At 41.6% G+C, this 27398-nt stretch overlaps 2 protein-coding genes across 3 annotated transcripts in view; one reads left to right on the top strand and one right to left on the bottom strand.

Moving 5' to 3' along the window:
* Positions 1–2367, bottom strand: part of hibadha (3-hydroxyisobutyrate dehydrogenase a) — a 28688-nt gene extending 26321 nt beyond the window's left edge. Inside the window, exons 1-3 of the mRNA XM_005928648.3 lie at positions 2228–2367; positions 387–547; positions 143–252 (exon numbers count right to left, since the gene is read on the bottom strand). Coding sequence (XP_005928710.1) covers positions 143–252; positions 387–547; positions 2228–2297 — 341 coding nt within the window. The 5' untranslated portion in view covers positions 2298–2367. The remainder of the gene's footprint in view (positions 1–142; positions 253–386; positions 548–2227) is intronic.
* Positions 2368–2762: 395 nt separating this feature from the next.
* On the top strand, positions 2763–27354 carry tax1bp1a (Tax1 (human T-cell leukemia virus type I) binding protein 1a). Of its 2 annotated transcripts, XM_005928646.2 has the most exons (18): positions 2763–2917; positions 6815–6888; positions 7174–7388; positions 10772–10874; positions 11640–11830; positions 12071–12226; positions 16537–16685; positions 17081–17171; positions 17293–17478; positions 17632–17883; positions 18287–18478; positions 18588–18660; positions 19737–20257; positions 23005–23091; positions 24110–24296; positions 24379–24587; positions 25243–25325; positions 25927–27354. In XM_005928646.2, exons 3-18 carry the CDS (start codon positions 7200–7202, stop codon positions 26135–26137), a joined length of 2880 nt encoding a protein of 959 aa, XP_005928708.1. In that variant the 5' UTR covers positions 2763–2917; positions 6815–6888; positions 7174–7199; the 3' UTR covers positions 26138–27354. The 2 variants fall into 2 exon arrangements, with proteins under 2 accessions (XP_005928708.1, XP_005928707.1); XM_005928645.2 differs by lacking the exon at positions 6815–6888 and having other exon boundaries at positions 2765–2917.
* The last annotated feature ends 44 nt before the right edge of the window (positions 27355–27398 follow it).

The raw sequence follows: 27398 nt of genomic DNA, 5'->3' as shown, positions 1-27398 counted from the left end.
GATTATGGTAATCAAACTAAGTCCTATCTATTTTTTAAACACGATGAAATCTCCACTTACCATTTATAGATTTTAAAAATACAAAGAGAAGATACATAAATGTCACAGAAATCACAGAGACACCAACAATAACATGTCTTACTTGAGGATGCCATTTGGGCCTGTGTATACTTCTATGACATTGGGACTAGAGGGGAGCATGGTGATGATGCGGTCTGCTTTCTCTGCAACGTCTGCTGGGGAGTCCACTACCTGAAAACCATCACCACAAAATACCCCACTTGATTTTGTGACAGCCTGTCAACTGTCGCACAGAGAAGCTGTAAATTATTGCACAAATAAGTGTTTACATGTGTAAATGCAATGTGTTACTGAGAGTTTATTACCTGGGCACCAGTGTCCTGCAGCTCCTTGCAAGACTGAGGAAAGACATCGGTAGCAATGACAGGATACCCATTTTTTAACAGGTTTTTAGCCATGGGACTGCCCATGTTTCCCAGACCAATAAATCCCACTGGTGTCTTTGAGGCCATTGATCGTGTTGATACTGTTGTAAAAACAAGATTTAGTTGAAATCAGGAGCAAAATCACGAAATCTGAATGAAGACAATACTGCTTTCTACTCCAGGTAGTGCTGTAGACATTTCCCTATGACTAATACCTGGTGTAAAATTCTAACATTATCCAGAAATAAATTAACTAATTAAAAGTGGTTAAAAATATCTCTGATCTCAGTCAGTCCAGTCAGGCTATTAACCACTTCTAGCTTAGCCAAGATCCAGACAGGTTAAAACACAATGGAAACTCTGGCAGTGGACCAACCAGACTGCAACAACAGGATTAGGAAGGGAAGAAAAAGCACAAACGAAAGGCCTAAAGCTTAAATTCAACCAAGTCTTCACCACACTCAGGAGACCAACTTCTCCCATCTCTCTGTAATACTTAAATGACGACAGGGTATTCTCCAGTGCTGGACTAAAATGACCAAACTTCAAAACTTCAAGTACTGGATACGTAACAATGAATAAGCTTTGTGCTAATGACACACTAACATCTAATGCAGAGGCATATCCATTCTGACAAATCAGAGCTCTACAGAAGAAGAAGAAGAAGAAGAAGAAGAAGAAGAAGCAGCTGCTTTATGGTCCATATTGAAAAAAAACATGCATTTACCACTGCACCAAAATCCCCAATTAAAATCCCTCATGTCAAAAATCACCATATATTTTATAGAACCAAAAGGTACTACACAACAGAAAAAAGTGTCATCTTATTCTGCAGTATAAGATGACAGCACCTTTTTTTTTTTTTTTAAACACACTGAATTTTATTCCAATATTGCATCGCTTTATTAGTATAATAGCACAGTGCATTACACTGAACTGCAAACGGCAACTTTTAATAAAAGATTAATACTTATAACTGGATGTTACTTTCTCAGGTATTGCTTGCTATACATGGCTTTCTAAGGTAGCACACTCAGCTGGTGTAACACAGTACAGCACATGTTTGCTTCTGAAACATTTTTAAAACGGCATTTACTTCAGAAACATATAAACCAGATAATAGAAAGTGGAGTGAAGAAATCTTTTGCACAAAATTATTGAATGATTTGTTGTTGTTGTGTTTTATTTATTTTATTAATTGTGCACCAATTATTAAATTAATTGGGTCATGACAGTACATCAATCTATCTGAATAACTGATTTATAGAAATTTAATAGGGTTACAGCCCATTTAAAGTGTTTGATGGGTTATCTTCTAAACTACACTGAAATCGTTTATATCAATAGTCACTGTAGCTAATTCATAAGAAACAACCTAGCGTGTCTTGTTTGCACTGTAGGAGCCATGAACAGAGTATGTGTTTGCAACAGTGATGCAATGGAAGCTAGTGTTTTTATGTAGCGCAGATTTGTGAGTGGCAATTAAATATTCATATGAACTACCTAAAACCAACATATCGCATATTCCTACTGAGGTCCAAAATGAGCTTTTCGTGCCATTGCTATTTCAGTGTGCTCGTCTTTGTTGCGCATAGTGATATTCAACTTGGTGACATCGTCCACACTGCAAACACCTAAGTATTCATACTTTCTTCAGAGGGCTAACGAGCTAGCTAACAAGTACAACATGACTATTCCGCTTGAATTTACCTGTGACCACACATTCGTAAATGAATGAAACGATGCGGAAAAAAACCCGTCAACATAAGCGAATACATTACCGAAGGCAACGTTGACATGCTTACTCCACCTTAACCATATATATCGAGACCCTCTGAACAGCGAAGCCATACTTCTTTCCCCTTGACCTCGTACGGTGACAGCTGTCAGAGCCAGGAAAGCTACGCCGAAGGGTTATGATCGACAGCATTTTCCACCAATCGTAACGGGGGATAAGTTTGCCAAGCCAATGAAAACGAGGCAAAAGCGGGATATCCTGTGCTTTTACTTATAAATGCTCTTTCAGTCTGTACAACCATTCACTGCCATGGTTTTAAATGAAAATAAAAAACGTAAATTCATTACGTTAAAAACCGAGGTTAAATGCGCAGTCTGTTTTCTGGTTTTTTAAATTAATGGCATGTTGTTAGAGTTGGCAAATGACCCTAAACAGTTATCGTATTAAGTCAGATTTTTTTTTATAAGTGAAATAAACAAGGATAATAATTAAAGTGATTTAAGTCACCCGAGTAAGTAATAAAGTTGTTACGTTGACCTCTTGTCGTCTCCTCTATTCCCAGCAGCATCACTGGTACTTCTCAGCATCCCGGAAGTCCAGCATCATTTTCTCTTTCAGGAAGAGAGAGACGCATCATCGCCAGAGCTTTGACAACAACGGGGACACTGGCAAAAACATCGGCCAGGCCGGCAGACATTCACTCTGTTTTGCAAGCGGAAATCCAATGAAAAGGGTACCCTTTTTAAATTCAGACTGAAATAACGCTCGTGAAAATCTTTGCTCTCTTTTCTCAGCCAGACAGCTAGCTGTCCGACTAGTATAATGTTTAGCTAGCTGGTGACTTGACAGGACATGGCCTGTTCACAAGCTAATATTAGCTCCTTAGCCATAACAAATAAGATTAACTCCAGGCTAACTGAGCTCGTTTTAAAGGGCTGTGCTCTACTTTAGCCGTTGTGTGCTGCCTTCGTCGTGTTTTGGTCGAAGCGGATCAGTGGTCAGACGTTGTACGTTAGCTGTTTAGCTTAACCGAGCATCAGTTTATGACTTAGACTTGCACGTTATGTTTATCAGTCCAGGGTTGGGCGTATAGGAAATGCAGGGATTTAGGGTTTGTCGTTTTAGCTTGCTTCGCAGTTACGGAGATGACTTGGTGACCGTGATGCTAAGCAGCTGCATCATTCTTCTTGACCACGAACAATAGCCCTGACTGTGCAGTTTAAAGTCAGCTGTTTCATCACAGTGGTGGGGCGGTTTCTTCATATATGGGTGTTTATACACTCGTGAACAATGTCAAGAGATTATAATTATAATGTCACTGATACCTCTGCTTTTTCCTATTTAACACCCTAGTTTTTCAGCAGTGTAGTACTGCATAAAAATGTCTTTATTAAAGAGATGCCCATAGCAGAGACACCATTTTTCAATGGTTGTGTACATCACCACAGTGAATGAAACAACTCATATGTAGTTGAAGTGCAGATTTCAGTGGGTTGAACAAAAAGAGCATAGAAATGTGAGGAACTAAAGTGTTTTTTTAACACAAGTCCTTCATTTTAGGTGCTCAAAAGTAATTGGTAATTAAATTAAGAAAATAAAATGTTCATTTCTAATACTTGGTTGAAAACCTTTGCTGGCAATGACAGCCTGAAGTCTTGAACTCATGGGCATCACTGGATACTGGGTTTCCTCCTTTTTAATGCTCTGCCAGGCTTTTACTGCAGAGGTTTTCAATTCCTGTTTATTTGTGGGCCTATCTGTTCAAAGTTTAGTCTTTAACAAGTGAAATGCATCCCTGATTGGGTTAAGCTCTGGTGACTGACTTGGCCATTCAAGAATATTCCACTTCTTTGCTTTAGTAAACTCCTAGGTTGCTTCGGCTGTATGTTTTGGCTCATTGTCCATCTGTATTATGAAACGGCGCCCAATCAACAAGCAGACAGTATCTCTGAACATCAGAATTCATTCATATGCTTGTGTCTTGTGTCACATCGTCAATGAACACTAGTGTCCCAGTGCCACTGACAGCCATGGATGCCCAAGCCATCACACTGCCGCTGTTGTGTTTTACAGATGATGTGGTATGAGCTTTTTGACACCCTCTCAATCCTTTATTCTTGCAATTATTCTGGTAGAGGTTGATCTTGGTTTCATTTGTCCAAAGAATGTTTTTCCAGAACAGTGCTGTCTTTTTTAGATGTTTTGTTGTTGTTGTTGTTGTTGTTTTTTGTTTTGTTTTTTTGTTTTTTTTAGCAAAGTCCAATCTAGTCTTTCTATTCTTGAGGCTTATGAGATCTTATAACTTGCAGTGGATCCAGTGTATTTACTTTCATGCAGTCTCCTTTATGGTAGACTTAGATATCAATACTCCTATCTCCTGGAGAGTATTGTTCACTTGGTTGGCAGTTGTGAAAGGGTTTCTCTTCACCATAGAAGTAATTCTGCAAGCATGCAACAATGTTAGATTCCATGTACGTCCAGGCCTTTTTGATTTGCTGAGTTCACAAGTGGTTTCTTTCTTTCTCAGGATGTACCAAACTTTTTCATTACTAATATTGTAGCAATTTCTCAGATGTTTTTTTTTGTTTGTTTTCACAGCCTGAGGATGGCCTGTTTTTGTCTGCTTAATCGATAATGACATATATACTCATGACAACTTTATTAGGTATACCTGTTCAATTGCTTGTTTACATAATTACCTAATCTGTCAACCACGTGGCGGCAACACATTAGCTATGTAGACATGGACAAGGTGACATGCTGAAGTTCACACCAAGCATCAGAAAGCAGAAGAAAGGTGATTTAAGTGACTTTTTCTGATTGTGGTTGCCAGATAGGCTGGTCTGAGTGTTACAGATATGGTTGAGCTAATGGTAATTACTTCCACATCCATCTCTAGGGTTTATAGAGATTCTTTAGAAAAAGATAAAATATCCAGTGAGCCGTAGTTCTCTAGGCAAAAATGCTTTGCTGATTCCAGAGGTCAGAGGACAATAGCCAGACTGATTCAAGTTGATAGGATGGCAACGCTAACTCAAATAACAACTTTTTACAACCAAGTTATGAAAAAAAGCAAAATTTGTTATAGGTTTGCTACACCAGCAGACCACATCAGCTACCACTGCTGTCAGCTAAGAACAGGCAATTGAGGCGACAGTTCACACAGGGTCACCACAATTGGACAATAGAAGATTGAAAAAAAGATGCGTCATGACTCTCATTTTCTGCCGCAACTTTTGGATGGAAGGGTCAGAATCTGGCTCAAACAACATAAAAGCATGGATCCATCTTGCCTTCTGTCAGTTGTTCGGGCTGATGGAGTTGTGATGGATATATTCTTGGCACACTTTTGGCCAACTGAACATCTTTTAAACAAAAAGCCTGTTATTACTATATTATTCCATTTTTGAGGACCGTGTCCATCTTTTCATAACCACAGTGTACCCATCTTCTGATGGCTGCTTCCAGCAGGATACTGTTCCATGTCACAAAGCTTGTTTATCTCGAACTGGTTTCTTGAATATGGCAGTGAGTTTACTGTACTCAAATGGCTTCCACAGTGACCATATTCCAATTCAATAGAGCACCTTTGGGATGTGGTGAAACAGGAGATTCCCACCCAGTGCAGCCAACAACTCTTCAGCAACTGTATGATGCTATCATGTCAATATTGACCGAAACTTAAGAGGACTGTTTCCAGTAAAAGAGGGTTCAACCCAATAATAACTGGTAATTAATCAAGTGGTCTAATATGTTTAAAGCAAGGAAAAATATGGAGAGAAATACATCTCAAAAGGGGTTGCAAATGCGTAGGATATGATTCACTAGCGTAAACTAAGATTTACAAATGTGTGCAATGATTTGTTTGTAAGCACTGGTTGATTTTTCCCAGCGGAAGAATGTTCAACATGTAAAAGCAGATTATTGAAACCATATATTATATTTTATAGGCTATCGTGTAATGTCTGTAATTGGTTAATCACATTTTCTAAGTTTTTTTTAGAAAAAGAAATGTTCACTTTTTTTGGAAAAAATAAAAAACGCTGCCCAGATGTCCCAGTTTTGCACTGGCGCTTGAAAGCAGCTGGCAGCATTCAATTTGTCTTAAATGTGGGCATGCAACATGGTCTGTGCGTATTAGGCGATTCGTTCACATGCATTTAAAGTTTTGTAAGGGAGCGACAGAGCTGTTACGTGTGGTTTTACACATTTGTACGCATAGAAAGGTTTTTAGAAGTCAAAAACTTGGGATTTTTGAGCTAAACTTAATATATTGTGTATAAGTGATCAGTATCAGTTTAGATGTACATATTTGTGAAATAATTTTACTTGTGCTCAAACTCCTTTGTATTTGTGCGTTGAGTCCTCAAAAGTTACACACAAATCATTTCACACTCAGTTTATGCTTGTATATCATGTTGTATGCCTTTGCAACCTTTTTGAGACATATTTCTCTTCATAGAAAAACAAATGTTAATAAACTTCCTCTTATAGAGGACACTTGGTTCCTGAGAAGCAGTGAGCCTATAGTCTATAGTTGAAGAACCGAATTTTCCAGTTTGATATGCATATTTAAACATTCAGCACGACTGCTTGCTTCTTTGCTCTGTGGGACTTTTACCTGTTTCAGGTGCAGAAAGGGTAAACATGGTGTCATCACTTTTATGAGTGGGAGAGAAAGTCAGGCCTCCGCAGATCTTTAGTGTAAGTGCAACTGCTTTATCATCTCAAAGTCTGAACACAGTGTCAACAAAAGGATTGCGTGTGACTCAGGAGTGCAAAAGCTAACTGGCATGAAGCTTTATGGCACGTCATTGCTTTGCAATGTACAAGTGTCAAGGAAAAACATGCCAGCAGAGCATAAAGGAATTGAGACACTTGGAATCATTTGATTCTAATAGATTGCATCATTTTGGAACAGCTTTTGTGTTAAATGTTTGCTTTGTCACTCCATACTTATTTCTGTCTATGCTGTTTTCCCTTTTCTAGACAAATGAAGTGACCAACAGGAAACAATGTCATCGTTCCAGGTGGTGGATTCATCGCCGGGCAGCAGCGTCAGCGTGATGGAAACGTCCAACTTTGCCCACGTTATTTTTCAGAATGTGGGGAAGAGTTTCCTACCCCAGGCACCCTTGGAGTGTCGTTACACCCTGACCCCTTACATTACTCCCCACCCCAAAGACTGGGTGGGCATTTTCAAGGTACAACACACACAACACACACACACACACACACACACACACACACACACACACACACTACAGCTGCTATTACTCAGACCACGCTTCAAAGACAAAAGCAGGCATAATCGGTTAAAGACCAGACGTTTATATAATAGGAATCATTTGTGTTACCGAGACATACTTAGTGAATAAAACAATTTCCCGCCCATTATACGAGTGTTTTTTGACATGGATTATGTGTTAGCGTTTTATTAATTGGCCATAGGTTTGTACTTGGCACATTAACACATACATCTGCCTTGACGCTAATGGCTGAGCTCTTCTCTACATGCCTAAAACCTCACCGCAAGCTTTGGTGTGGTTGCTCTACATGCAGAAGGAGGAAGAGTGTGCATGGTGGGCTGGTTACAGTAGGTCTCACTGGAGGGGGGGACGAGGCAATCATTTGGTACTCTTTATGAACCATTCTGATTCCTATTAAGAACACACACACACTTTTGGCATGTTGGCTCACCATCTCTTTCCATCCTTTTCGCTGCTTCCTGCTAAGCAGCATCCCCCCGTGCTCCGTCCTTTTATCGGGGCCATCAAATCTCACACGTAATTAACAGGAAATGCGAACGAGGAAGCTTAATGTCTCGTAAAGTCAAAAGACAAACATTTTATCGTTGTTTAAGAACTGACTTCAAATCCACCAGCTCAATTAAAAAGGAATAAAGACGCTGCGTTTATTTGGAAAAAAAGTCGATTGGAAAATGTAATTATTGTAATCCGTGCTAATGAAACCTGTTTGATGGTTAGAGCTTCATGGCAGGGAGCAAGCAGACCACGCTTCTTTAATCCTTTTGACGTATACGTCTGTCTTTTGTGTGTGTTCACAGAGATGTTATTTTACAGCAGCAAAATCTCTGCAGTATCAATGTATACCGTCTGTTACAAGAATATTTAACCCTTTCAGCTAATAATTATTTTGTCAGGTAATCAAGTTTAGTATTTAAAGGGGTTTTACAAATGGTAATGACCACTGGAAATCACTTGAATGATTTTTACCTCCTTTTTCCTCAGTTGGGCGGGTTTAGTTTCTTTGTTTCTGTTGGAAGGATTACTTCCAAGGGACTTAGACTAAATTAGAGTTGATTAACTTTTGGAGTCAGTCAAGATCTGGCTCCAGAAATTAGTTTGAAGGATTTTGTACCATTGTGAGCAGAATTGTACATTTAATATCAGCTCTACATACATATCAAATAGGAAGATGCCTTGATGTCCTAGATATTCTTTTTGATCTAGAAACTCAGCTTGCACATGGCACAGAGAGAGACTTCAGAGCCTCTGGCAGAGGTATGAAGTATCAGACTTCCTCTGCATGGTTTTCACTGGGTATTTGGAAACTGTAAGCTTGCTTATTTTAAAAAAAAAATGACTGTTTACATTTGACTTTTTCCTCAAACGTCTTGAACTCACTGTTGAATACTCTGTGTTTGAGTCCTGGAGGCAAAACTGTTCCACAGAGATGACTCAGAAAGAGAATATTTTCTTCCTCTTACCTCCGACATCCACAGGCGTTACCTGAACGCTAGAGAGACTGAGTAATGAAGCCTAGAGACCAAGTAACAAAGCTGACTTGCTAAGAGGATGACTCAGGTGGCTCAGAGAGGCAGTGCTCAGTTGAGTTGTGTACAGACACCCCCTAGTGGTCGAAAATATTCATAGCCCACAATAAGGATCCTGCCATAACAAATGTGCTCCTAGATGGTGTTGCATTGAAACAGTACTCACATACACAGTGAAGATCAACAGTTCCCATTACAATCAAGCTTGCTTAGCTTTCTTTCTTTCGTCTCTTTGCGTCACTGAAAAACATTTCAACATATTTGTTTTATTTGGCTACTGACAGCCTGATTTAGGTTGATGTTTGACTCACGTGCACACACACACACGCTAATGCACACACACATTCATCTCCCTGAAAAGCCCCGTGGAGGTTTTTGGTTGTGGCATGTTCGTTGGGTCGGCAGGGAGAAACCCGTTGTGTGAGTGTATAATTAAAGTGTCATCGTGCTGTTCCCTCACACCTTGGATGAATGATTGATAGCTGCTTTGCCTGTGATTATTTTATAACAGCACTCATCTGTTGGAATGCCACACCATACCTAACCAAGTGTCAGTCAACTTCACTCTGCAATTAGCAAAATTATTTATGTCTGTTCTCTCTTAAGCAAATACACATGACCACACGAACAAACCTGGCTGGAGTCCCATCGCAGCCCCGCTTCTCACTCAGATGCTGTTGGCGGTGGAAGGAATGTTCTTGGCAGCAAGATTTCACGTTGACAATTACCATTTGTTTGGAGCAGCATTATACGCAGCGTAATGGGGTTGATGCGGCACACACTGCAATTACATTTCAGTGCAACAACATTATCAAATCTGAAAGCCTGACAAACGTTTTGAGTAGCTCGGGTGATTTACTGTCGTCACCTGAAGCTTCCGTGTTTTGTTTTTGTTGACTGTTTTTTGTACTTGAAAGTCATTTAATGATTTAATCAGTTAAAAGTCATTTATTTTAATATTTTCCTACAGAAATAGTTTTTTAAAAACTCGTCTCATTAAAGAGAAAATCAGCAAGCGTTGCCTGTTGATCATCTAAGTTTGATATTCTTTGGTTAACTCTTCTTTTTTTTTTTTTTTCTTTTAAGAAAACAAAACGTCCTGCACTTCCACAGATGGTTGAGTTCACTGCAGCTGAAACGTAGTTATGTAATGTCACAATAATGCATCGCGTACTTATGAGTACGAGTTGCAGGGAGGTATGCGTGTGTGCGTGCGTCCAAGACGGGGCGCGTGCGCGGCTGTATGTGACAGATTTACAATGCACGGAGCTGAATTGGGACGGGCACGACGACCTTTCATCATCTGTCTTCTAACAACACGTGAAATCCAGGGAATTACATTTCCCTTCTCATTTTCTGTAAAATTTTCACCTTATTTTTATCCACTCTCCCGCTTCCCTCGCCTCCCCCCCATTTCTTTGTTGGCTAGTCTCTGCAGCCCCCACGAGCCCACGATTGTATGCAGACGAGCCCCCCTTGCCCTTCCACCCTTTTCTCACACCTTTGCTGGCCCTCTTTTTTGTGGGTCCAAAAGGGGAAGGAACTGAGGGAAAGGAGTGAAAGGGGGAGGAGGTGTGTGGAGAAATGAGGGGTTTTAAATGTTTCCATTCTTGCTTTGAACATTGGATGTAGTCCTCCAGAATGCTTCATCAAGCATCTTTTCAAATCAGATCTAACGATTAACACATGTTTGCTGGAAAATTTGGCCTTCTTCAGCATGATTTGAACTGCAGCACACAACTTTTACACTGTGGGATCATTTGTTTATTTTTGTTTTTAATGTCTCCTCAGGTGGGTTGGAGCACAGCCAGAGATTACTACACCTTTGTTTGGTCTCCTATGCCTGAAAACTATGAACCAGGAAGTACTGCGCACAGGGCTGTGGTGTTTCAAGGTACAGCACACACACGCACGCACACTTACATACTATTTAAACCACTATACAAACCCAGGGTATTCCAAAGTTACTCCTCCATTTTACAGTGCATATAAAAACCAGCACTTTTATTTAATAAGGGAACACGACCGCAAACTGAGGCCTGGGACCTGAGCACCTCTCAAACCACACACAGACACAGACAGTTGAGGGCCTGCAAACTGGTTTTACTGGGCCTGGAACGGTCAGACATTACACAGTGAAAATATGAGAGCACGCTGCGGTGTGTCAGGAGTCAGTAAAACCAGTTGGCTTCTGGATATTCCTCTACTGGGCCTAGAGGACCAGGGCTCACACTTAAATAATGTGCTTCAGTTTCCAGTGTAACCTTGGAATGCTCGAACCCTGCACATGTAATGTATTTTCTAGCTAAATCCTCTGCATAAGTCTTCTCAATGCTGGTGATTTTTTCTTTCTCTGCTTTGAAGCAGAACAGTTGGATGGATATTTGGGGTGATATTGTAAATATAGGCAGTCTAGAACAGTTTTGAGCAGGTTTGGTCTATAAAAGAAACCATTATGTTAATTTCCAGCTGCGTGTTTTTATTCTTGGTCTATAAAGAAGGAGCTTTGGATGATTCACAGTTTAAGTTCTTCGTGCTGCACCTGACACTTAAGCTTTTATTTCAGGAGATATATGTGTATATGTGAATGATTATAAGGAAGGACACAACGTGCCCCCCTTACGTGCCAACATTACGTTCTTTTTTCTTTGCTGTGCAGCTTATTATGTTCCTAAATCTGATGGAGAGTTTTACCAGTTCTGTTACGTCACTCACGCTGGTGACATCAGAGGAGCCAGCACACCCTTCCAGTTCAGGTCAGCCACGCCCACCGAAGAGCTGCTGACTGTTACTGAGGATGACAGCAACTCCGACATACTGGTCGTCACCACCAAAACGGGCCTGCTAGAGGTAGAATGCACAAAATGTTATTATTTATTTATTTCCCCAGTTTTCTTAACCCCTCTGGTCTTGAGTCATCAAACAGTGTAACTGACAGTGTAACTGACTATAGAATCAGCAATCTAAATAGGGGAAAAAATGAGAGGTAAATGTAATAAATTGCAGAAGACCAGAAGATAAATGTGACCAAAAATCCCCTTCAAATTGAGTCGATCTGATTTTTTTTCTGCTTCTCCTTCTGCCTGTTAGCGTGTGGAGGAAGCACAGCAGGAGCGCAGGGAACTGCTGAAAGCTATGCGTCTCCTGCAAGAGGAGAAGCAACAGCTGCAGGAGGAGCAGAAGCGACTGGCCAGGGAAAGGGAGCAGGAGAGGGAGACGTGCTGCCTGCTGCGGACACATAACCAGGTTAGAGGTAGTGGGCTAAGTTTTGAATAGTACAGGCTCCCACGGAGGGGGAGGGAAACCTGTAGGGGCAGCTGTGGCTCAAGAGGTAGAGTGGGCCGTCCACTAATCAGAAGGTTGGTGGTGCAATCCCCAGCTCCTGCAGTCTTCATTTCAAGAATCCTTGAAATGTAGTTCCGCTGATACATTCATTGTGCATGAATGTCAGACAAGGAGCTTAGGCCTAGAATAAAGTCAGAATGTGTGTGTGTGTGTGTGAGTGAAAAGGGGCTCGTAGTAAAAAAGCACTTTGAGTTCTCAATTAGGAGTAGAAAACTCCTGTATAAGTGTCCATCCTAATTAATGAGTCTAAAAATAAATAACTGGTATTTCTCGTTTTTTCTTTTCGTTTTTTTTTTAAATTGCGGTTAAATTTGGAACCCTGAGCAATGTTCCCACCCTTAAAATAGCCCACAGGTTTTTATCCAGTTGTGACATGACAGGCCTACGTCAGCAATGTTGGATTAGCCCCATAGCCTACATCTCTCATCTGCTTGTTGTCATCGCCAACAATGATGAACTTGTTTTAATGTCCGATGGTAACCTCAGCCAACCCACAAACCAAGCAATTAATATTCCTAACGTTAAGTAACAGAGCTCATTCTGTCTTCAGTTTAAAAGTCAGAAGTTTTATTTAGAATGGTATTTAAAAAATCTGAAGTCTTCACTCGCCCTAAGCCCCGTAGTAGCAAAAATATTTGGGAATACTCAATAGAGTTCAAATGTCCGTACATGGATAAAATAAATAAACGGTATATATGCAACCTTGAGACTGAAGAGAGTTAAGACAGTTTCGGTGTGTGTGTAGTTGTATTTAGTGTATGGGTGTGTACAGGTGAGTGTGTAGATGGACACAGGCTTGGAGCCAGTTCCTCACCAGTGATCATAGGTCTGAAAACTTCAAAGGGCTAAATTCATGTATAATCTGTTTCCATGTTTGACAGACACACAAAAAGCTGCTCAGTGTGTGTCTGTTTGTGCATGTGTTTGTGTGTGTGTGTGTGTGTGTCTTTTTCTCCCTCTTTAACGACCTGACTCAGTGGGCCAGAACGGAATTGGGACACAGTTTTTCTTGGGCATCTGGCGTCAGGGACGATGCCATCGCAACCACAGAATGAACAAACATGACGTCAAACGCACACACACACCCACGTGCATGCGCCTGCACAAACCCCCGTCCCCTCCGTCCCCTTAGGCTGTCACATTCACATTCAGGTTCTACACAACAGGGCCCCTCTAATGTGCATTTACACATGCACAAGCATGCACACACACACACACAAACGCGCTCATTATGCCACCCGCTTGCAAACCCTTTTAGTCTGTGTGTGGAATGAGAGGAGGGTAGTCCGCAAAACCGCCTGTCTGAAAAAAGAGCCCTGCCCAGCCTGAGGGACAAACACCACTCAGTCACGCGATGCAGTGGCCACTGCTTTCTCACTGTCTTATTTTCTTCCCTCTCGCTTTTTTTCTCTCTCCCTCAGAGTTTCTTAATTGGCATGACGAGGAAATAAATTTTTAATCCAAGTTAAAATGATACGTTTAGAAAAATCTGTCAAAATAAATAAAGTTTAAAAAAAACCCAAAAAGAAACTTCTACACCCAGTTCGTCCGCTATGTCCCTCACACCTTCTTCACTCACTCACCAGGATGAGTCACATTTTAGCATTTTATGAGATCCTCATTTGATAAGCAGTAGCTTGGCACACACGCCCAAAAACAGTCACCTCAAGCTAGCTCAATAAAAGTAGGAGAGGGGAGTTGGCAGAGAGAAGTGAAACCCAGAAAGTTGCCAGGTTTTTCTGAGCTTGAAGCCAGTCTCTTATCGCCCCCTAGTGCAGCTTCCTGGTGTAGATCCACAGGCTGCTTTGAGTTAGTCTGTTGCTCCTTTTTTTCCCCCCTTTTTTCTTTCTTTTTTTTTTATGAAGGACAAAATCGCCATAAATTACACACACACGCTCTGTTATTACCATGCTGCTTTTCATTCAACAGGCATGTCCATCTGCAGATATACGACCTGTGTGAATAGGGGTGTGTGTGTCATTTGTAAAACATTTACAGTAGGTGCGTTAGCTCGTGGCTCGCTGATGAAAATATCCTTTGAGTTTCTTAACGTGAAAACATAAGTACATATTTTGTGGCTGCTAATTTTACGACTATACTTTTTATAAGGTCTTTACGCACTGCTAAAGTGCTTCCCAAACGCCAGCCGTAAAAATCATACAGTAATCTATGCAGAGCCAAGCCCAGAGGGAGACGGGCCTGAGTATGCGTTGGAGTGTGCATGTGCACTCTGTCTGTCTCTTGTATGTCCTTGACTGTGTAACTGTGTGTCTGTCTTTCCTAGTGTGTGAAAGAGAATGGGTGTGTTAAGGGCTCATACTACAAAATAAAGGAAGGGTGTGTGCACAGGTATGTTGTCCTGTCACAACCAATATTAGCTATGCATGATTTAATGTCGTTCACTGCTAATTCGCAGCAAGTTCAAACAAGGTATTTCCTCTGCAGGCACACCACACGGAGAAAACAAAACTGATATAATGTGTTGTTTGATAGCAGTAAATTGTTTTGTACTTCCACTACAGGATGCTACTGAACATTTTTTTTGGAATCTACATAGTTATTCTGTGCTTTGTGTCCAACAAAAGACTTAATGAGTCATAACTTGTAACCAGTTATTTATGAGTGATGAGATAAGGCTTTATTGAACCCCTAGAGGGGAATTCACATGTTACAGCTGCACTAGAAATATGCCGTAGAGGTCGAGAACAGTAATAAATAATTAAATTGTGGTCAGAAGTTTACATACAGTCATCGTGGGCACAAATGCAATGTTAATTTGGGGCTTTTAATGATTTCTTTCAACTTTTTACAGGATGGCATGGTTGAATAGTTTAGATCTTTAATGACAAACAAGAATTGGATACACAAGTTGCACAGACTAAAAAAACTTTTAATATTTGGTTAAATGTCCCTTAACAAATAATACCTCCATCAGACTTTTTTTTTTCTGGCATAATTCAGATTAATATTTGGCCACTCTTCCTGGAAAAGTTTCATTTAAATCGGCTGGCTTCCTGGCACGGATCTGGCATTTAAGCATAGTCCAAGAGTTTTCAGTGGGATTGTGATCAAGACTTGTGGAAGGCTATTCCATAAACTTAATACAATCCAAAACCAGTTTCGATGTGTGTTTGAGATCATTGTTCCATTGGAACACCCATGTGTCCAAGTTGAAGAATTTGAAGGTACTCCTCTTTCATTATACCATCCATTCCATGTAGTGTACCAGTATGACTGGCAGGAAACCAGCCACCGAGCATGATGTTACCACTACCATGCTTGACAGTTGGTACAGCATTCTTAGGTTTGAAAGCCTCATCTTTATTCCTCCAGTAATCTATCTTGTCTATCTTTGTTTTGTGTGAGCATAAAAGTCACATGAGACGATGAAGGCAGGATTCTTTCTTGGTCAGCACCCTCTAAGTCTATGCCAATGTAAAACTTGCTTCACTGTGGACAGTGGTGATTTGTGTTTCCTGGGTTGATCCTGAACATCCTAACAAAATTCCTTTCATCTGAGGGTGATAGTTCCAAACCTTGGTAAAGACACAGCGGAGTTACATACAGTTGTTTGAGCTGATGATCTTGAAATCTGTAGTTCTTTGCAAATGTCTCCCAAAGACCCTCCCAACTTGTGTAAATTTAGACTTCCCTCTCTTCACTGAGTTCCTTGGACTTTCCCATTGTTCTAACTAACGGTCAGTCCAATATGTGCTGTCAAATAAATGCTTTATATGGCGAACTGAAGCTACAATTTGTTGTCAAGATGATGTAGAACCTTCAGTACCACTTCACAAAAGATATAAGTGAATGTATGTATATATATGAGCTTGTATGTATACTTTTGACATGTTTGAGAGAAGGATTTGGGAAAATCCGAAATAAATTCAAACTTTTACACCCAATTCTTGTTTTTAAAGTCCTTAAAGATCCTGAAAAAAGGACAGTTAAAGAAAATAACAAAAAAATGTCCATAATTATTATGATGTTCGTGGCCAAGAGGAGTGTTTGTGTGTGTTTAAGCTTCTGACCATAACTTTTGATTAAAAAAAAATTCTATTTATGCTGTACAAATGATAAGAAATATATAGAGACAGTAGTATTTGAAATATAGTGAATGGGTTTGGCAGGGCTATAATAGAGCTCTTCAGCTACTGAGATTGACTGTAGTGGCTTACATGCTGATGTACAGCTACCTCTCTGGCCCGCAGGAGCTGCTGCGTTCTTCACAGGGCCTGTCAGAAGAGAGGGAGGAGGTAAGGCGGAGGCTGACAGAGGCTACGGACCGGGTACGCCAGCTAGAGGAGGACCTGCTGGGAGTCACTCAGAGGGGCCTGCAAAAGGAGACAGAGCTGGATTGGTGAGTGAAGAATGGCAACATGTAACCATCAGTCATCCATTTGAAGACAGACTGTTTACATAAATCTAAGCAAGCTTAACATCAGCCTCACAGATGTGGAATATGTGTAGAATAGTTTTGCATGCGTGTTTACTTCCCAGGTTTAAACACGCATACAAAATTGTGCCAGATGCTGCACAGGAATATGTCAGCCTGGCTTTAACATATTTCACTGGCATCTTAAGTCTCTCATTTGATATTTTCCGGCCTTATACACACACAGATTATACCCATCAGTAAAGCCATGTTTAAGGTGTCCACTTAATCACTAAATAGCTTTTTGTAAGAAAACTTTAGATTTATAATATGAGACACAAGAAAGCACTAAAGAAGTTGTTTTTCAATATGTCTTTCAGTCTGCGTGATCGCTTAAAGAAGCTGACAGCAGAGAGAGACAGTCTGGAGAGCCAGCTGAAGAATGAGAAGGATGAGCGAGATCTTTATAAGGTGAAGAAGTGTTTTACGTGAAAGGCTGACTTTTTTTTTTTTTTTTGTACCAGCCGAGGGTGTGTTTTTGTCTGCATTCTTACTTGACCAGTTCTGTTTAACTGTTTCGCCATATGTGTAGGCCCACCTGCGCAGCACAGAACTGGAGAACACTAAGCTGAGCGCAGAGCTTCAGATGCTAAAGGCGGTGGAGCTGAACCGGGAGGTGACCATCGCTCAGTTCCAAGAGGAGCTGGAGAGGCTCAGGGCCTGCGTTGCACAGAGAGACAGTCTGGAGAAAGAGCTGCTGGCACACAAAGCTGACAAAGTAAAAGTGCTTGTGCATATTATTGCTGGCAACACTAAAGTAGTACTCAAAATGTAAACAAAAGTGTCCACTAATCGCAGGGTTAGCATTTTGATGGTATAGCTTTAGTAAAATCAGTTGCACTATATTTAAATTTCTTCTTTCTGTCTTTAGGCAGAGCTGGCCCGTGTACGTGAGCAGCTCCGTCAGGCTGAGGAGCAGCTCCAGGCATCCCGGCAACAGGCCTCTCTGCTAGCCTCGGAGCTGCGTGACTCAGCCAGTACTCGCGACCACACGATGACCGAGCTTTACCGCGCCCGCTTAGAAGCCGACAAGCTCCGTGCCAGTTTAGCTGATGCCCAGGCAGAGTGCCAACGCATGGAGAGCCAGCTTGACCGCATGAGGAGCACTGCACAGAAGGAAGTGGTCAGTGGTCAACTTCCTTAATATCTGTCCCTGTGTTTAGGGAAAAGAAGTTTAGGGAAATCTGTAGCTAAACATGGAAAGGAATTTTCACACTTTTCAGTTTTATTTAGATGGATGATTTTTATATGAGAACTGAGGACAACCGATTTAAGCAAGAGAAATTTTAACTGTTTACCATTTTAACAAAGAACACAGTGCAAAGAAGATTTTGGCGTTGAGCCTTTTTTTTTGTTTGTTTATAATTTATTGCTGAACAGTTTGAACTGTGTTAGATTACAAAGCTCCTGCCTTAGTCGTTCTGAGTCTCAAATATTTGTTATATTAAAATGGAGATAAATAAATTCACAAATACTTTTTTTTGTTTGTTTTTATTTAATCAATTTTTTTAACACTGTGTGTTCAGGGTGTTGGGACCAATGGGGACATGACCCCCAGCATGATTGTGGTGTCAGAGGCAGAGGCTGAGCTGCAGAGGGAAGTGGAGGAGCTGAAGCTGCGTCTCCACATGGCTGCTGAGCACTATAAGGAGAAGTACCGGGAGTGTCAGCGCCTCCGCAGACAGGTGGCCAAACTGAACACAGCGGAGTCCCAAGGGGTGAGTAATTTTTAGCAATGCTCATCAGGCTGAAAAGAAACATTTCGTTCAGTTCCATATGTGCCTAAACCAGCAAAATTGCATTTCATTGATGTGTATATCTTTGCAGGAGCCAAAGAGAAATGCATCTACTGAGACAACACTGGAGCCACTGACCCCTAGTCCAGAGTCACCAACAGGAGGTACATACATTCAGATAAAGGGCATATTCCATCTATCCATTTTCTGCCATTTATCCAGGTCTAGGTTGGGGAGACAGCAAAGACGCCAAGACCTCCTTCTCCCCAGCCTCCTTCTCCAGTCAAGAGATGTAATTTCTCTAGCATTTCTGGCTGACCACTTCAACTGCCTCCTTTCAATGTGGAAGAGTAGCAGCTCAGTCATTCTGAGTGAATGACTGAGTTCCTTACCTTATCTCTGCGGACCTGTATTCACAATCTCAGTTTCTCACGACCATAGGTGAGAGTAGGAACAAGATCAGTCAGTAAATCGACAGCTTCATTTTCATACTCTGCTTTCTCTTTACCACAACAGACCAGTTTGGCATTCGTATCACTGCTTATATCGCACCAATCCACATGTCACTCTCCCCTAACTGGTGAACAAGACGCCAGGATACCTAAACTCCTCCACTTGAGACAACAAATCATTCCCAACCTGGAGTGGGCACTCTACCCTTTTTCAGCCTCACACTTGGAGGCACTAATTCTTAACCTAACCACTTCACATTCAGCTAAAAACTGCCCCATTGTAAGCTGGAGGTCATGGCTTGATGAATTCATCAGAACCACGTCATTTGCTAAAGCACTGTTGCCTTACAGTTTGACTCCACCATCTGGCCAGTGCTTTTCTGTGTGGCGTTTGCATGTTTGCCACATGTTTGTGTGGATTCTTTTTGGGTTTTTGGGAAAGTCATCCTGTATCTTTAGCAGAAAAATAGCCACAAAACATAATGTTTCCACCTCCGTACTTGACTGAAATCAAACACCTAATTTTTATTTTGGCAGTCTCTCTCTCGTGTCCTTGTGCACCTCTGGATCACTTAAGCCAGGCTGCAATAAGTTCGCTCATAAAAACTCCACTCTGTACCCTTGTACTTGTGCTGCTGCAGATTTCTCCACAGGGTTTCAGTGAAAGGCCCACTGTTTTCCACCCAGTGCCAAGGAGCTGAATTATGGTTAATGCCTTCAGCTCATATTTCTCTGTGTAAAACTCTTTACACTTAAATAGGTTTAATTGTAACTTTGTGTTTTTACAGGAAATATAGCTGCGGCAGTCCTACAAGAAGCTGTTGAGATGACAATCACTCCAGACGTCAGCAACAAGGAAGTCACAAATGCTGATACACAAGTGTGCACAGAGAAGGAGGAGCAGAAGACACTGAATACACTTGAAGAGAAAGCTGAGGTGAAGGTTGAAAGTCAAGTTAAACAAATGGATGATAATGAAAAAGACAAAGAGAATGAAAAAGAGGAGTGGAAGGAGAGCCTGCCGGAAGAGAGCCTGAGGATGGCGAGTTGGGTAGAAGTGGAGAACGAGAGGCTGGGCGCTGAGGAAAACAGTGAGGTGGAAGGGGCCCTGAATATGGAGGAGCTGAGGGACGGTGCCGAAGAACAGGGGCTGCTGGAGGTAGAGGAGAGGTGCATGGAAGAGGCAGAGAAGGAGCAGACTCGTTCAGTGGAGGAGGAGCTGGCAATGATGGAGGAGAAATGGAGGGAGCAGTGCGCAATCAACGAGACACTCAAACAACGGCTGGCTGACGAGGAGGAGCGATTCAGAGTAAGACACAAAGACATAACCTTAAGATTAAGTAAAGCTCTGAGAGAATGTGATTGTGAGGGTGTTGGGTCTCATTCCACAGCAAAAAGTAACAGAAATGAGATATACTGGTTAAAATAAATACTGACAAAGTACAACTTTGAGGACATAATTTGCAGTATATTCACAATATACAGATTTCACTATACAATTTTAATAAATTCATACAAATTACAGAAACTGAGTTTATTCATATTTTTAGCATCAACAAAGGAGTGGTTGCAGTTTTACCTGCTAGACTTGCCTTAATGTTCCAGCACCTTGAAGACTAGCTGTATGCCGCCACATAGTGCAGTTCCAGTGCAGCGCTCTGTATAGACTTCCCTGGCTTTGCTCCTGCTCCAGGAGTTCAGTGTTTTCATCACTGGTGGTAATAGCAGGCGTTCTGCTGCGTGATTTGTCAAGAACAGATCCTGTTTTGAGAAATTTGCCACGGATTGCATAAATTGTGTTATGCGCTGGAGCAGTGTCGTCGGGGACTGAGAAGCTTCTTGCTAAGTAGGAAATTTTGCAATGCTGCTCCAGTGTCACTTGGCAGACCATGGGCACAAAAATGATACGCTCACAAAAACTGTAAAACCAAAACTGTCATATGCTCATGGCCTCAAGTCTTTCCAAATAAAACCTGAAATGAATTAGAAAAAACGAAGTATATAGTGCATTTTGGGACACTCCTGTATGTTATATATCTATACTCAGTGTATAACAAATTGTTAAAAATTGCAATAATATCATATCATGCTATCATGCTATATACATGCTATCATGTATTGTGATAATATCATATCGTGGGGATTTGTACCTCTACTATTGGTAGATTTTTTTTCTTTCTTTCTTTTTTTAAATCTTCACTTAACTTGCATGGCTGCCTCTGTGCTGCTTTCATTGTCAAATTCAGTTTAATGCTCTTTTATGCACAATCTACCATTAAAATAAAACACAGCTGCCTGAAAAACATTGTTGTACGACGGTCTGCTGTGCCATGCATAAACACTTTAATGTAATACCCAGTCATTCAAATGGAATTTGCTGAACCACAAAGCCTGAAGAACAACAAATGTCTAACTGCTCTACTACTTACAGTATGGACCATACCTTCCAATGGGTGAGCCAGCATGTGTGGTATGTGTGCGTGATTCAGTAGAGACCTTGCATTTTGAATGCGAACCTCCACTAAAGTACCAAATAGCATTTAATCTCCATGAGTGAGTGTGTGTTTATCGGCGCTGTAAATACGGCTCTCCCTCAACTTTGATAGAGTCTCCTGTCTGGGGCGAGCACCCCGGGTCCCAAGCTGCTCTTAATGGCCCCGGAGACTGACAAGCGAGGCAGCCGCAGAGCGGCATGCTTTACGGCTGTTTACATCAGCCACCCAGAGGAAGGAGAGAGGGAGAGGAATAGGATGAAGTGTGTGGGGGGGTGCATAGTACTACATTGCTGCGGACTCCCTTCACCTGAACTTAACCTTCTAATGCCGTGCCGTAAATTTATGATGGAAGGAAAACACGAGAGAGGACAAAAGGAGATGAAAGAGAACAAGTGGGGGAAGCAAAAGAAGCGAACAGAATTTAAGAGAGAAAAAATTGGGATAGACAGATGGACATTGAGCAGAAAGAGAAACCATGGGAAGGGAGGGAATCTGGAACCTTTGAAATGGGGTGAAATTAGAGAAGACGGGCAACGGGCCATGTAAACTATCCCACAGGGTCAGTTCTGTTAGAGGCTAAGAGATTTACTACGATCCCCTGGTCCGCTTCAGCTTTATGTTATGTTATGTGTTTTATAGCAAGGCCCACACATCTGAGGCTGCACCAGGTGAAATTAAAACCAAATATTTTCACTTACCTGGCTGTATGAAGGCTGATTTTGGTCTTCTCAAGTTGGCACAAAATAAAAGCAACAAGTAAAGCGGTTATTATCAACTAAAAGCTGTATGAATCGTATGAATAAAAATACTGGTGGCCACCAATGCTATCCCATAGCCTAATACTAGATAAGTATACCCTAGATAAGAGCACCTATGGTATCAATTTGAAAAAATCCTAGGTCACATCGGCCTCAAGTTATCGCGTAGACAGCATTTTCAAAAAACTTGACCTCTGATCCTGACTTTGAGGTCAAGATCAAAATCGTTCAAACTGGTCTGAGATTTTCAGTAGATGCTCCTATGGTATGAATTTGAAAATCCTATATTGCATCGTTCTTAAGTCATCATGTTCACAAACTTGGGTGTCCATGCTACCCCGCCCGGTGGCGTGATGAAAATACTCCTGAGCTGTACAGCCCTTCAGCGGTATTGTACAACTAAGTGGGAAAAAGTTGAAGATTATTAGTTAAAACTATGGTTGGCAATTAAAATTATTGGCTAACCATACAGATTGGCAGTTAGAATAAAAATAAAAGTTTTGGAAAAACTGAAACAACTAAACAAAAACAAATGCTATCAACACATAATAGATTAAACGAGCTGTTATTAAATTGAGCCACAGCTAAACGTTGAGGATGAAATTGCTAATCTGAAAATAATTGGTAAGAGTAAAGTGTAGGCAAATCCTGGTTTTGAATGAGTTTAAGATAATACAGTTGAACATGAGTGGAGCTGTTGATAAAGGGATTCTTGAGCCCATCTTACAGGTCTGTATGTCAAATGAAAAAAAATGCTGAGATGCACTGTGCTGTGAGTTGATTGTCTTTATCTATTTCACTAGGTCCAAATGGCAGAGAGAGCCAGCGAGGTCACCGAACTGAAACGCAACCTTGCCCAGGCTCTCAGAGACAAAGAGCAATTACAGGAGGTAAAGATGCCACCACCAGTGTTCTCTAAATGAATTTCAATGCAACATTGTTGCTTTAACAGCAACTCAGCACTTTCATTCAGGTTTTCCACTTGTCTGCACATAAATTGTGGCCATATTGGCCTGAAAAGAGGAGAAAAATCAACTGTCACCATGGAAATCGGTCTAAAAACAGTGAAAATGTTAATGCACTCTCTCCACACATAGTGCCCAAGCACTCTAGAAACTTTTGCATACTCTGATTTCTAAGCAGGCACAAGTTGTGCATAAATGAATCTATTCATTGCAGGTAAAACTGTGCATATTTCAACAATGACCTCAACTTAAGGTTATAAAACTTTAGCCTCAACATAGCTCTTACTTACAATCAAATTCACATACTTAGACAATGTAGACTGAGCTGAAGCCCAGACCAGTATCATTGCTTTCAATTATAGGAGGTGTATGAACCATTTCCATAGCTTTTTCTTTCTTACTCAACACTCCCCACTCTCCTCTAATTAATACATCTATACTTGCTTCTTTCGCCCACTGGTACAGTGCCATTAGATGGTGCAAATGCCACACAACGTGTCTGTTTCACCTTCCCAACCCTGGTTTAAATGTTAAACCTGATAGCAGCGCACTAATGAAGTCATAAAGAGAGGAGATCAGGGAGGAATAGGGAGAGTAAGGAAGGAGTTACAAAGAAAGGGAGAGGGTGAGTGCTTCTATCAGCAAAGCCAGAGCACAGGGAGCCAGAGTCTGACACCCATTACAGTAATGAGTAGGGTACTAATGCGCTTGCTTCAGATATAATCACAAAGGGCAGAAACAATGTAGACGGGAAACTTAACTCTTAAGATGAAAGCACTCACCAACTGTGAGAAAGGTTCTGTTGAAATGATAACTGATGACTTATAAAACTGAGACTGACTGCGGTTCTGCGCTTATAGCATCAGGAGGATATCCAGGACTTTTTAAATGAGGTGTGGCCGTGAAGTGTAAAGTGTAAAGCTCTCTCGCATCTCTTCTGTAGCAGTTGCAGCGTTACATGTCCAGGCAGAGGGAGCAGGAGGTTGCTGTTCAGGGTGCTGAGGTCCGGCAGCCAATGGTGCTGCGCTACCCTCTGCCCTACCCCCAGCATCCCTCCCCTCCGCCGCTGGTGCCGCAGAGGCCCGCTGAGCTGCAGTACGGCAATCCTTACTCCACCGACACCACAAGAGGTCGGGTCAGAAACTGAAATGATTTACTCGCACTCTGTGTCCCTGCTGCTCCCCTGCTGCTTTAATGTGTTAATCTTTTTAGATCGGGGGGATGTTGCACTTTCCCCTGAGCACGTGTCCCGTCCCCCACCTGAGGCTCCATCCTGCACCCCTCCCTGCGCACCTCCGATCTCACCGTCTAGCCCGGGTCCGGGAGCACCAGGCTGGGATCGAGAGGTGGTCTGCATCCAACCCTCCCGTAGCACAAGTCCCCCCGAGACCCTTGAGCATCCACCAGAGGAGCCACAAAATGTGAGTAGCGGTGTATCTAGCTCAAAACTGAAAAACCTATTGTTGGCTAAAATTTTATATTTAGTGTATGTAGTGTTGTTATATATAAATAATGCATTGTATTTCTGAATAAATACAAAACCCTGATTGGCAGCATTAATTGACCTCTCTACATAACTTTTGAGGGATATTTTAAATCACTGTGATGCGATCCCAGCCGTTGCTCTCCTACACTGGCTTTTTGTTGTTGCCACGATAATCCCGCGTTTACTTCACCCTTCTCCGTCTCTGGAGGATTTCTCCCTCGCTAAACGAAGGGAAATGCAGCTTGGCCTTAAAAGACGGTGCTTTGAACTCATTTGCATGAAGCTCTAATTAATGTCACTCCTTCAGAGCTCAAGAGAGATGAAGATAACAAGAGCTGGGGGAGAGTAATTAGAGGAGGTTTTGCATAAGGACAGGCAGAAGATGAGTTAGAGACTGTCGGATAATGGGGCATCCTTGTTTACTGTCATGTAATAGAAACGTAGGTACACATAGTTTACTAACACACGCTTCATTTACTTTAGTCGCACTCCTTTTTCCTGTAATTGTCTTTGGAGGTGGTGTTCATTAAAGCATTCAGATCTGTGAGCAAATAGTGGAAATTTTCTTTTTTTGTGTGTGTGTGCCAAAGGTGGGAGATGGGGCTCAGCAGTCCTGTGATCATCAGCCCAACAGACGCAGTGAAACCAGGAGCAGCTTCTGCTTTGACTCCAGGTAGGACATTCATTTTCAACACAAGGTGTCCTAGAAGACACGACACATAAAGAAGGAAACAAAGTAACGCACAAGAGCATCAGTGAAAACAGATGCACAGACAGCTGCTTTGTTGGGAGTTTTTGACTTGGAAAAAAAAGATTTGTATCAAAGTAGCCATTGATTCATTTTCTCTCCAGAACTTAAACTGCTCCAAGTAAGACCTCTTCATTTTGAACCCTGGTATATATGACATAACATGCTAAATGACACAGTCAGAGATTTCTTCCTTATGAACATAGAGGATCACATGAAGACAGAATTAATTTATCTGTTTCTGCTCTTACGGGAAGAGTAGCGCACAGAGCCAATAATTACCCTGCAGGGGGGGTAACACAGTTGCTTATTGCAAGTGACTCAACAGCTGCTTTTCAAGAGGCACACATCTCTGGCTTTCATTATTTAGTCATAATCTGGTCTGTGAGCAAAAGAGGCCTACTCCATTACAATGATCCACACGGAAACTCACATTTCTTTTTCAATTTTTTGTCTCTCTCGTCTATCCATCACCCCTTCCACCAACCCCCGACCTCATCCATTTTCCCCTCATCCCCTTCCGCAGTAGTGACGTTCACAAGCGCTGCCCGCTGTGCGAGGTGATCTTCCCGCCGCACTTTGAGCAACGCAGCTTCGAGCAGCACGTCGAGAGCCACTGGAAGGTGTGCCCCGTCTGCTCCGAGCAGTTCCCGCTCAACTGTCAGCAGCAGCTCTTCGAGCGGCACGTCCTCACGCACTTTGACGGCCACGTCCTCAACTTTGAGCAAATCGAATGAAGGGGAGGGGGTTCCGGCATACTGTATGGGTAAATATGTGTCGCTATTAGTTGATTTTGACTCGGGTTTGGTTGATTTATCTTGTTAACATACAATCATTTGCACTTTTGTTGTGAATTTTCTGGGGGTTTTTTTTTCCTTTTTGTTTGGAACGTTTAAGAGAATGTAGTCTACTTCTGAAAGGAAGCAGAGTTTGTACTTAGGCGGCTAGTCCTCCCAAGTTATTTAGCAGCTTTCACGTTAACATACAATCATTAACATTCAGGAATAGTGCCACAATCCTTTGCTTTTCTAGCATCTTTCTCCTTCAAGGGATTAAATGCACAAATATATATATTTTGTGTTCCAAAACAATTCACAGCCACAAAGCTGAACTGGGACTCCGAGGGAAAGCATCCTAAACGTCCCTGTTCTTTTAACTTCTCCGAACATGCATACACCAAGTGAGAAATCATCCAAGGCAGTGAGTCGTCCTTTATTTGTCCTCAGAGTATGATGCTTCGCAAGACGCGAGAGATAAGAGCATAAATGCAAAGTGAATATGAATATGTGACATCTTAAAAGAGTCGCCTGTGCGTGTACATAAAAAGTGAAGAACTGTGTGGTGGAGATGAAATATTGTACGTATGAGATGGTTTAAACACAAAAGAAAACAGCACTACATTTTCATGTATCTGCACTAAATAAGGCTTTATTCTGAATGTACTGTACATAAATGAAAAGAAATATATATTGTGGCGATACCTGTGAATTACGTCGTGAACCCGCCTCCCCTTATCGTTACCTCCCTCATATTTAAAAGAAGACAGGACCAATGATGTTTTACTTCCTGGCGTGCACTTTCTTGATCTTAGGTCGGCCGTTCGAAGCTGGGCTTAGGAGATAATGAACCTCGTTTTTGGCTAAACTGGCTGCCGGACACGGGGTTAGACTTGTTACGTACTTTCATGTTTTACAGTCACAGTCTGTTAGCCCTCATGACTGAATGTCGTTTATGTGCGTCTTCACGGGGCTTCATCACCACCGCTTGTTTATTTCAGTCATTATGCGTGTTGTAACCAGGCTTTTTAAAAAGAAAAAGGAAAGAAACACACATGTCCAGTCATCACAAGACAAACCTGTGTATGTATGTCACGTGTCCGATGCAGGCCTTTTCATGTGAGAATGGTTTAAGTGGTGCTGCAAAGATCTTTATGAATAAAGTCAGCTTGTCTAAATGCATTTTGATGCTTTGTTCTTCATTTCTGAGCTGAATAAGTAA

The sequence above is a fragment of the Haplochromis burtoni genome, unplaced genomic scaffold (assembly GCF_018398535.1).
Source record: "Haplochromis burtoni strain Fernald_Lab_line unplaced genomic scaffold, NCSU_Asbu1 Contig_116, whole genome shotgun sequence".
In the NCBI taxonomy this organism is placed as follows: domain Eukaryota; kingdom Metazoa; phylum Chordata; class Actinopteri; order Cichliformes; family Cichlidae; genus Haplochromis; species Haplochromis burtoni.
Note: the sequence above shows the minus strand (reverse complement) of the source record. Positions and strands in the feature narration are given on the sequence as shown.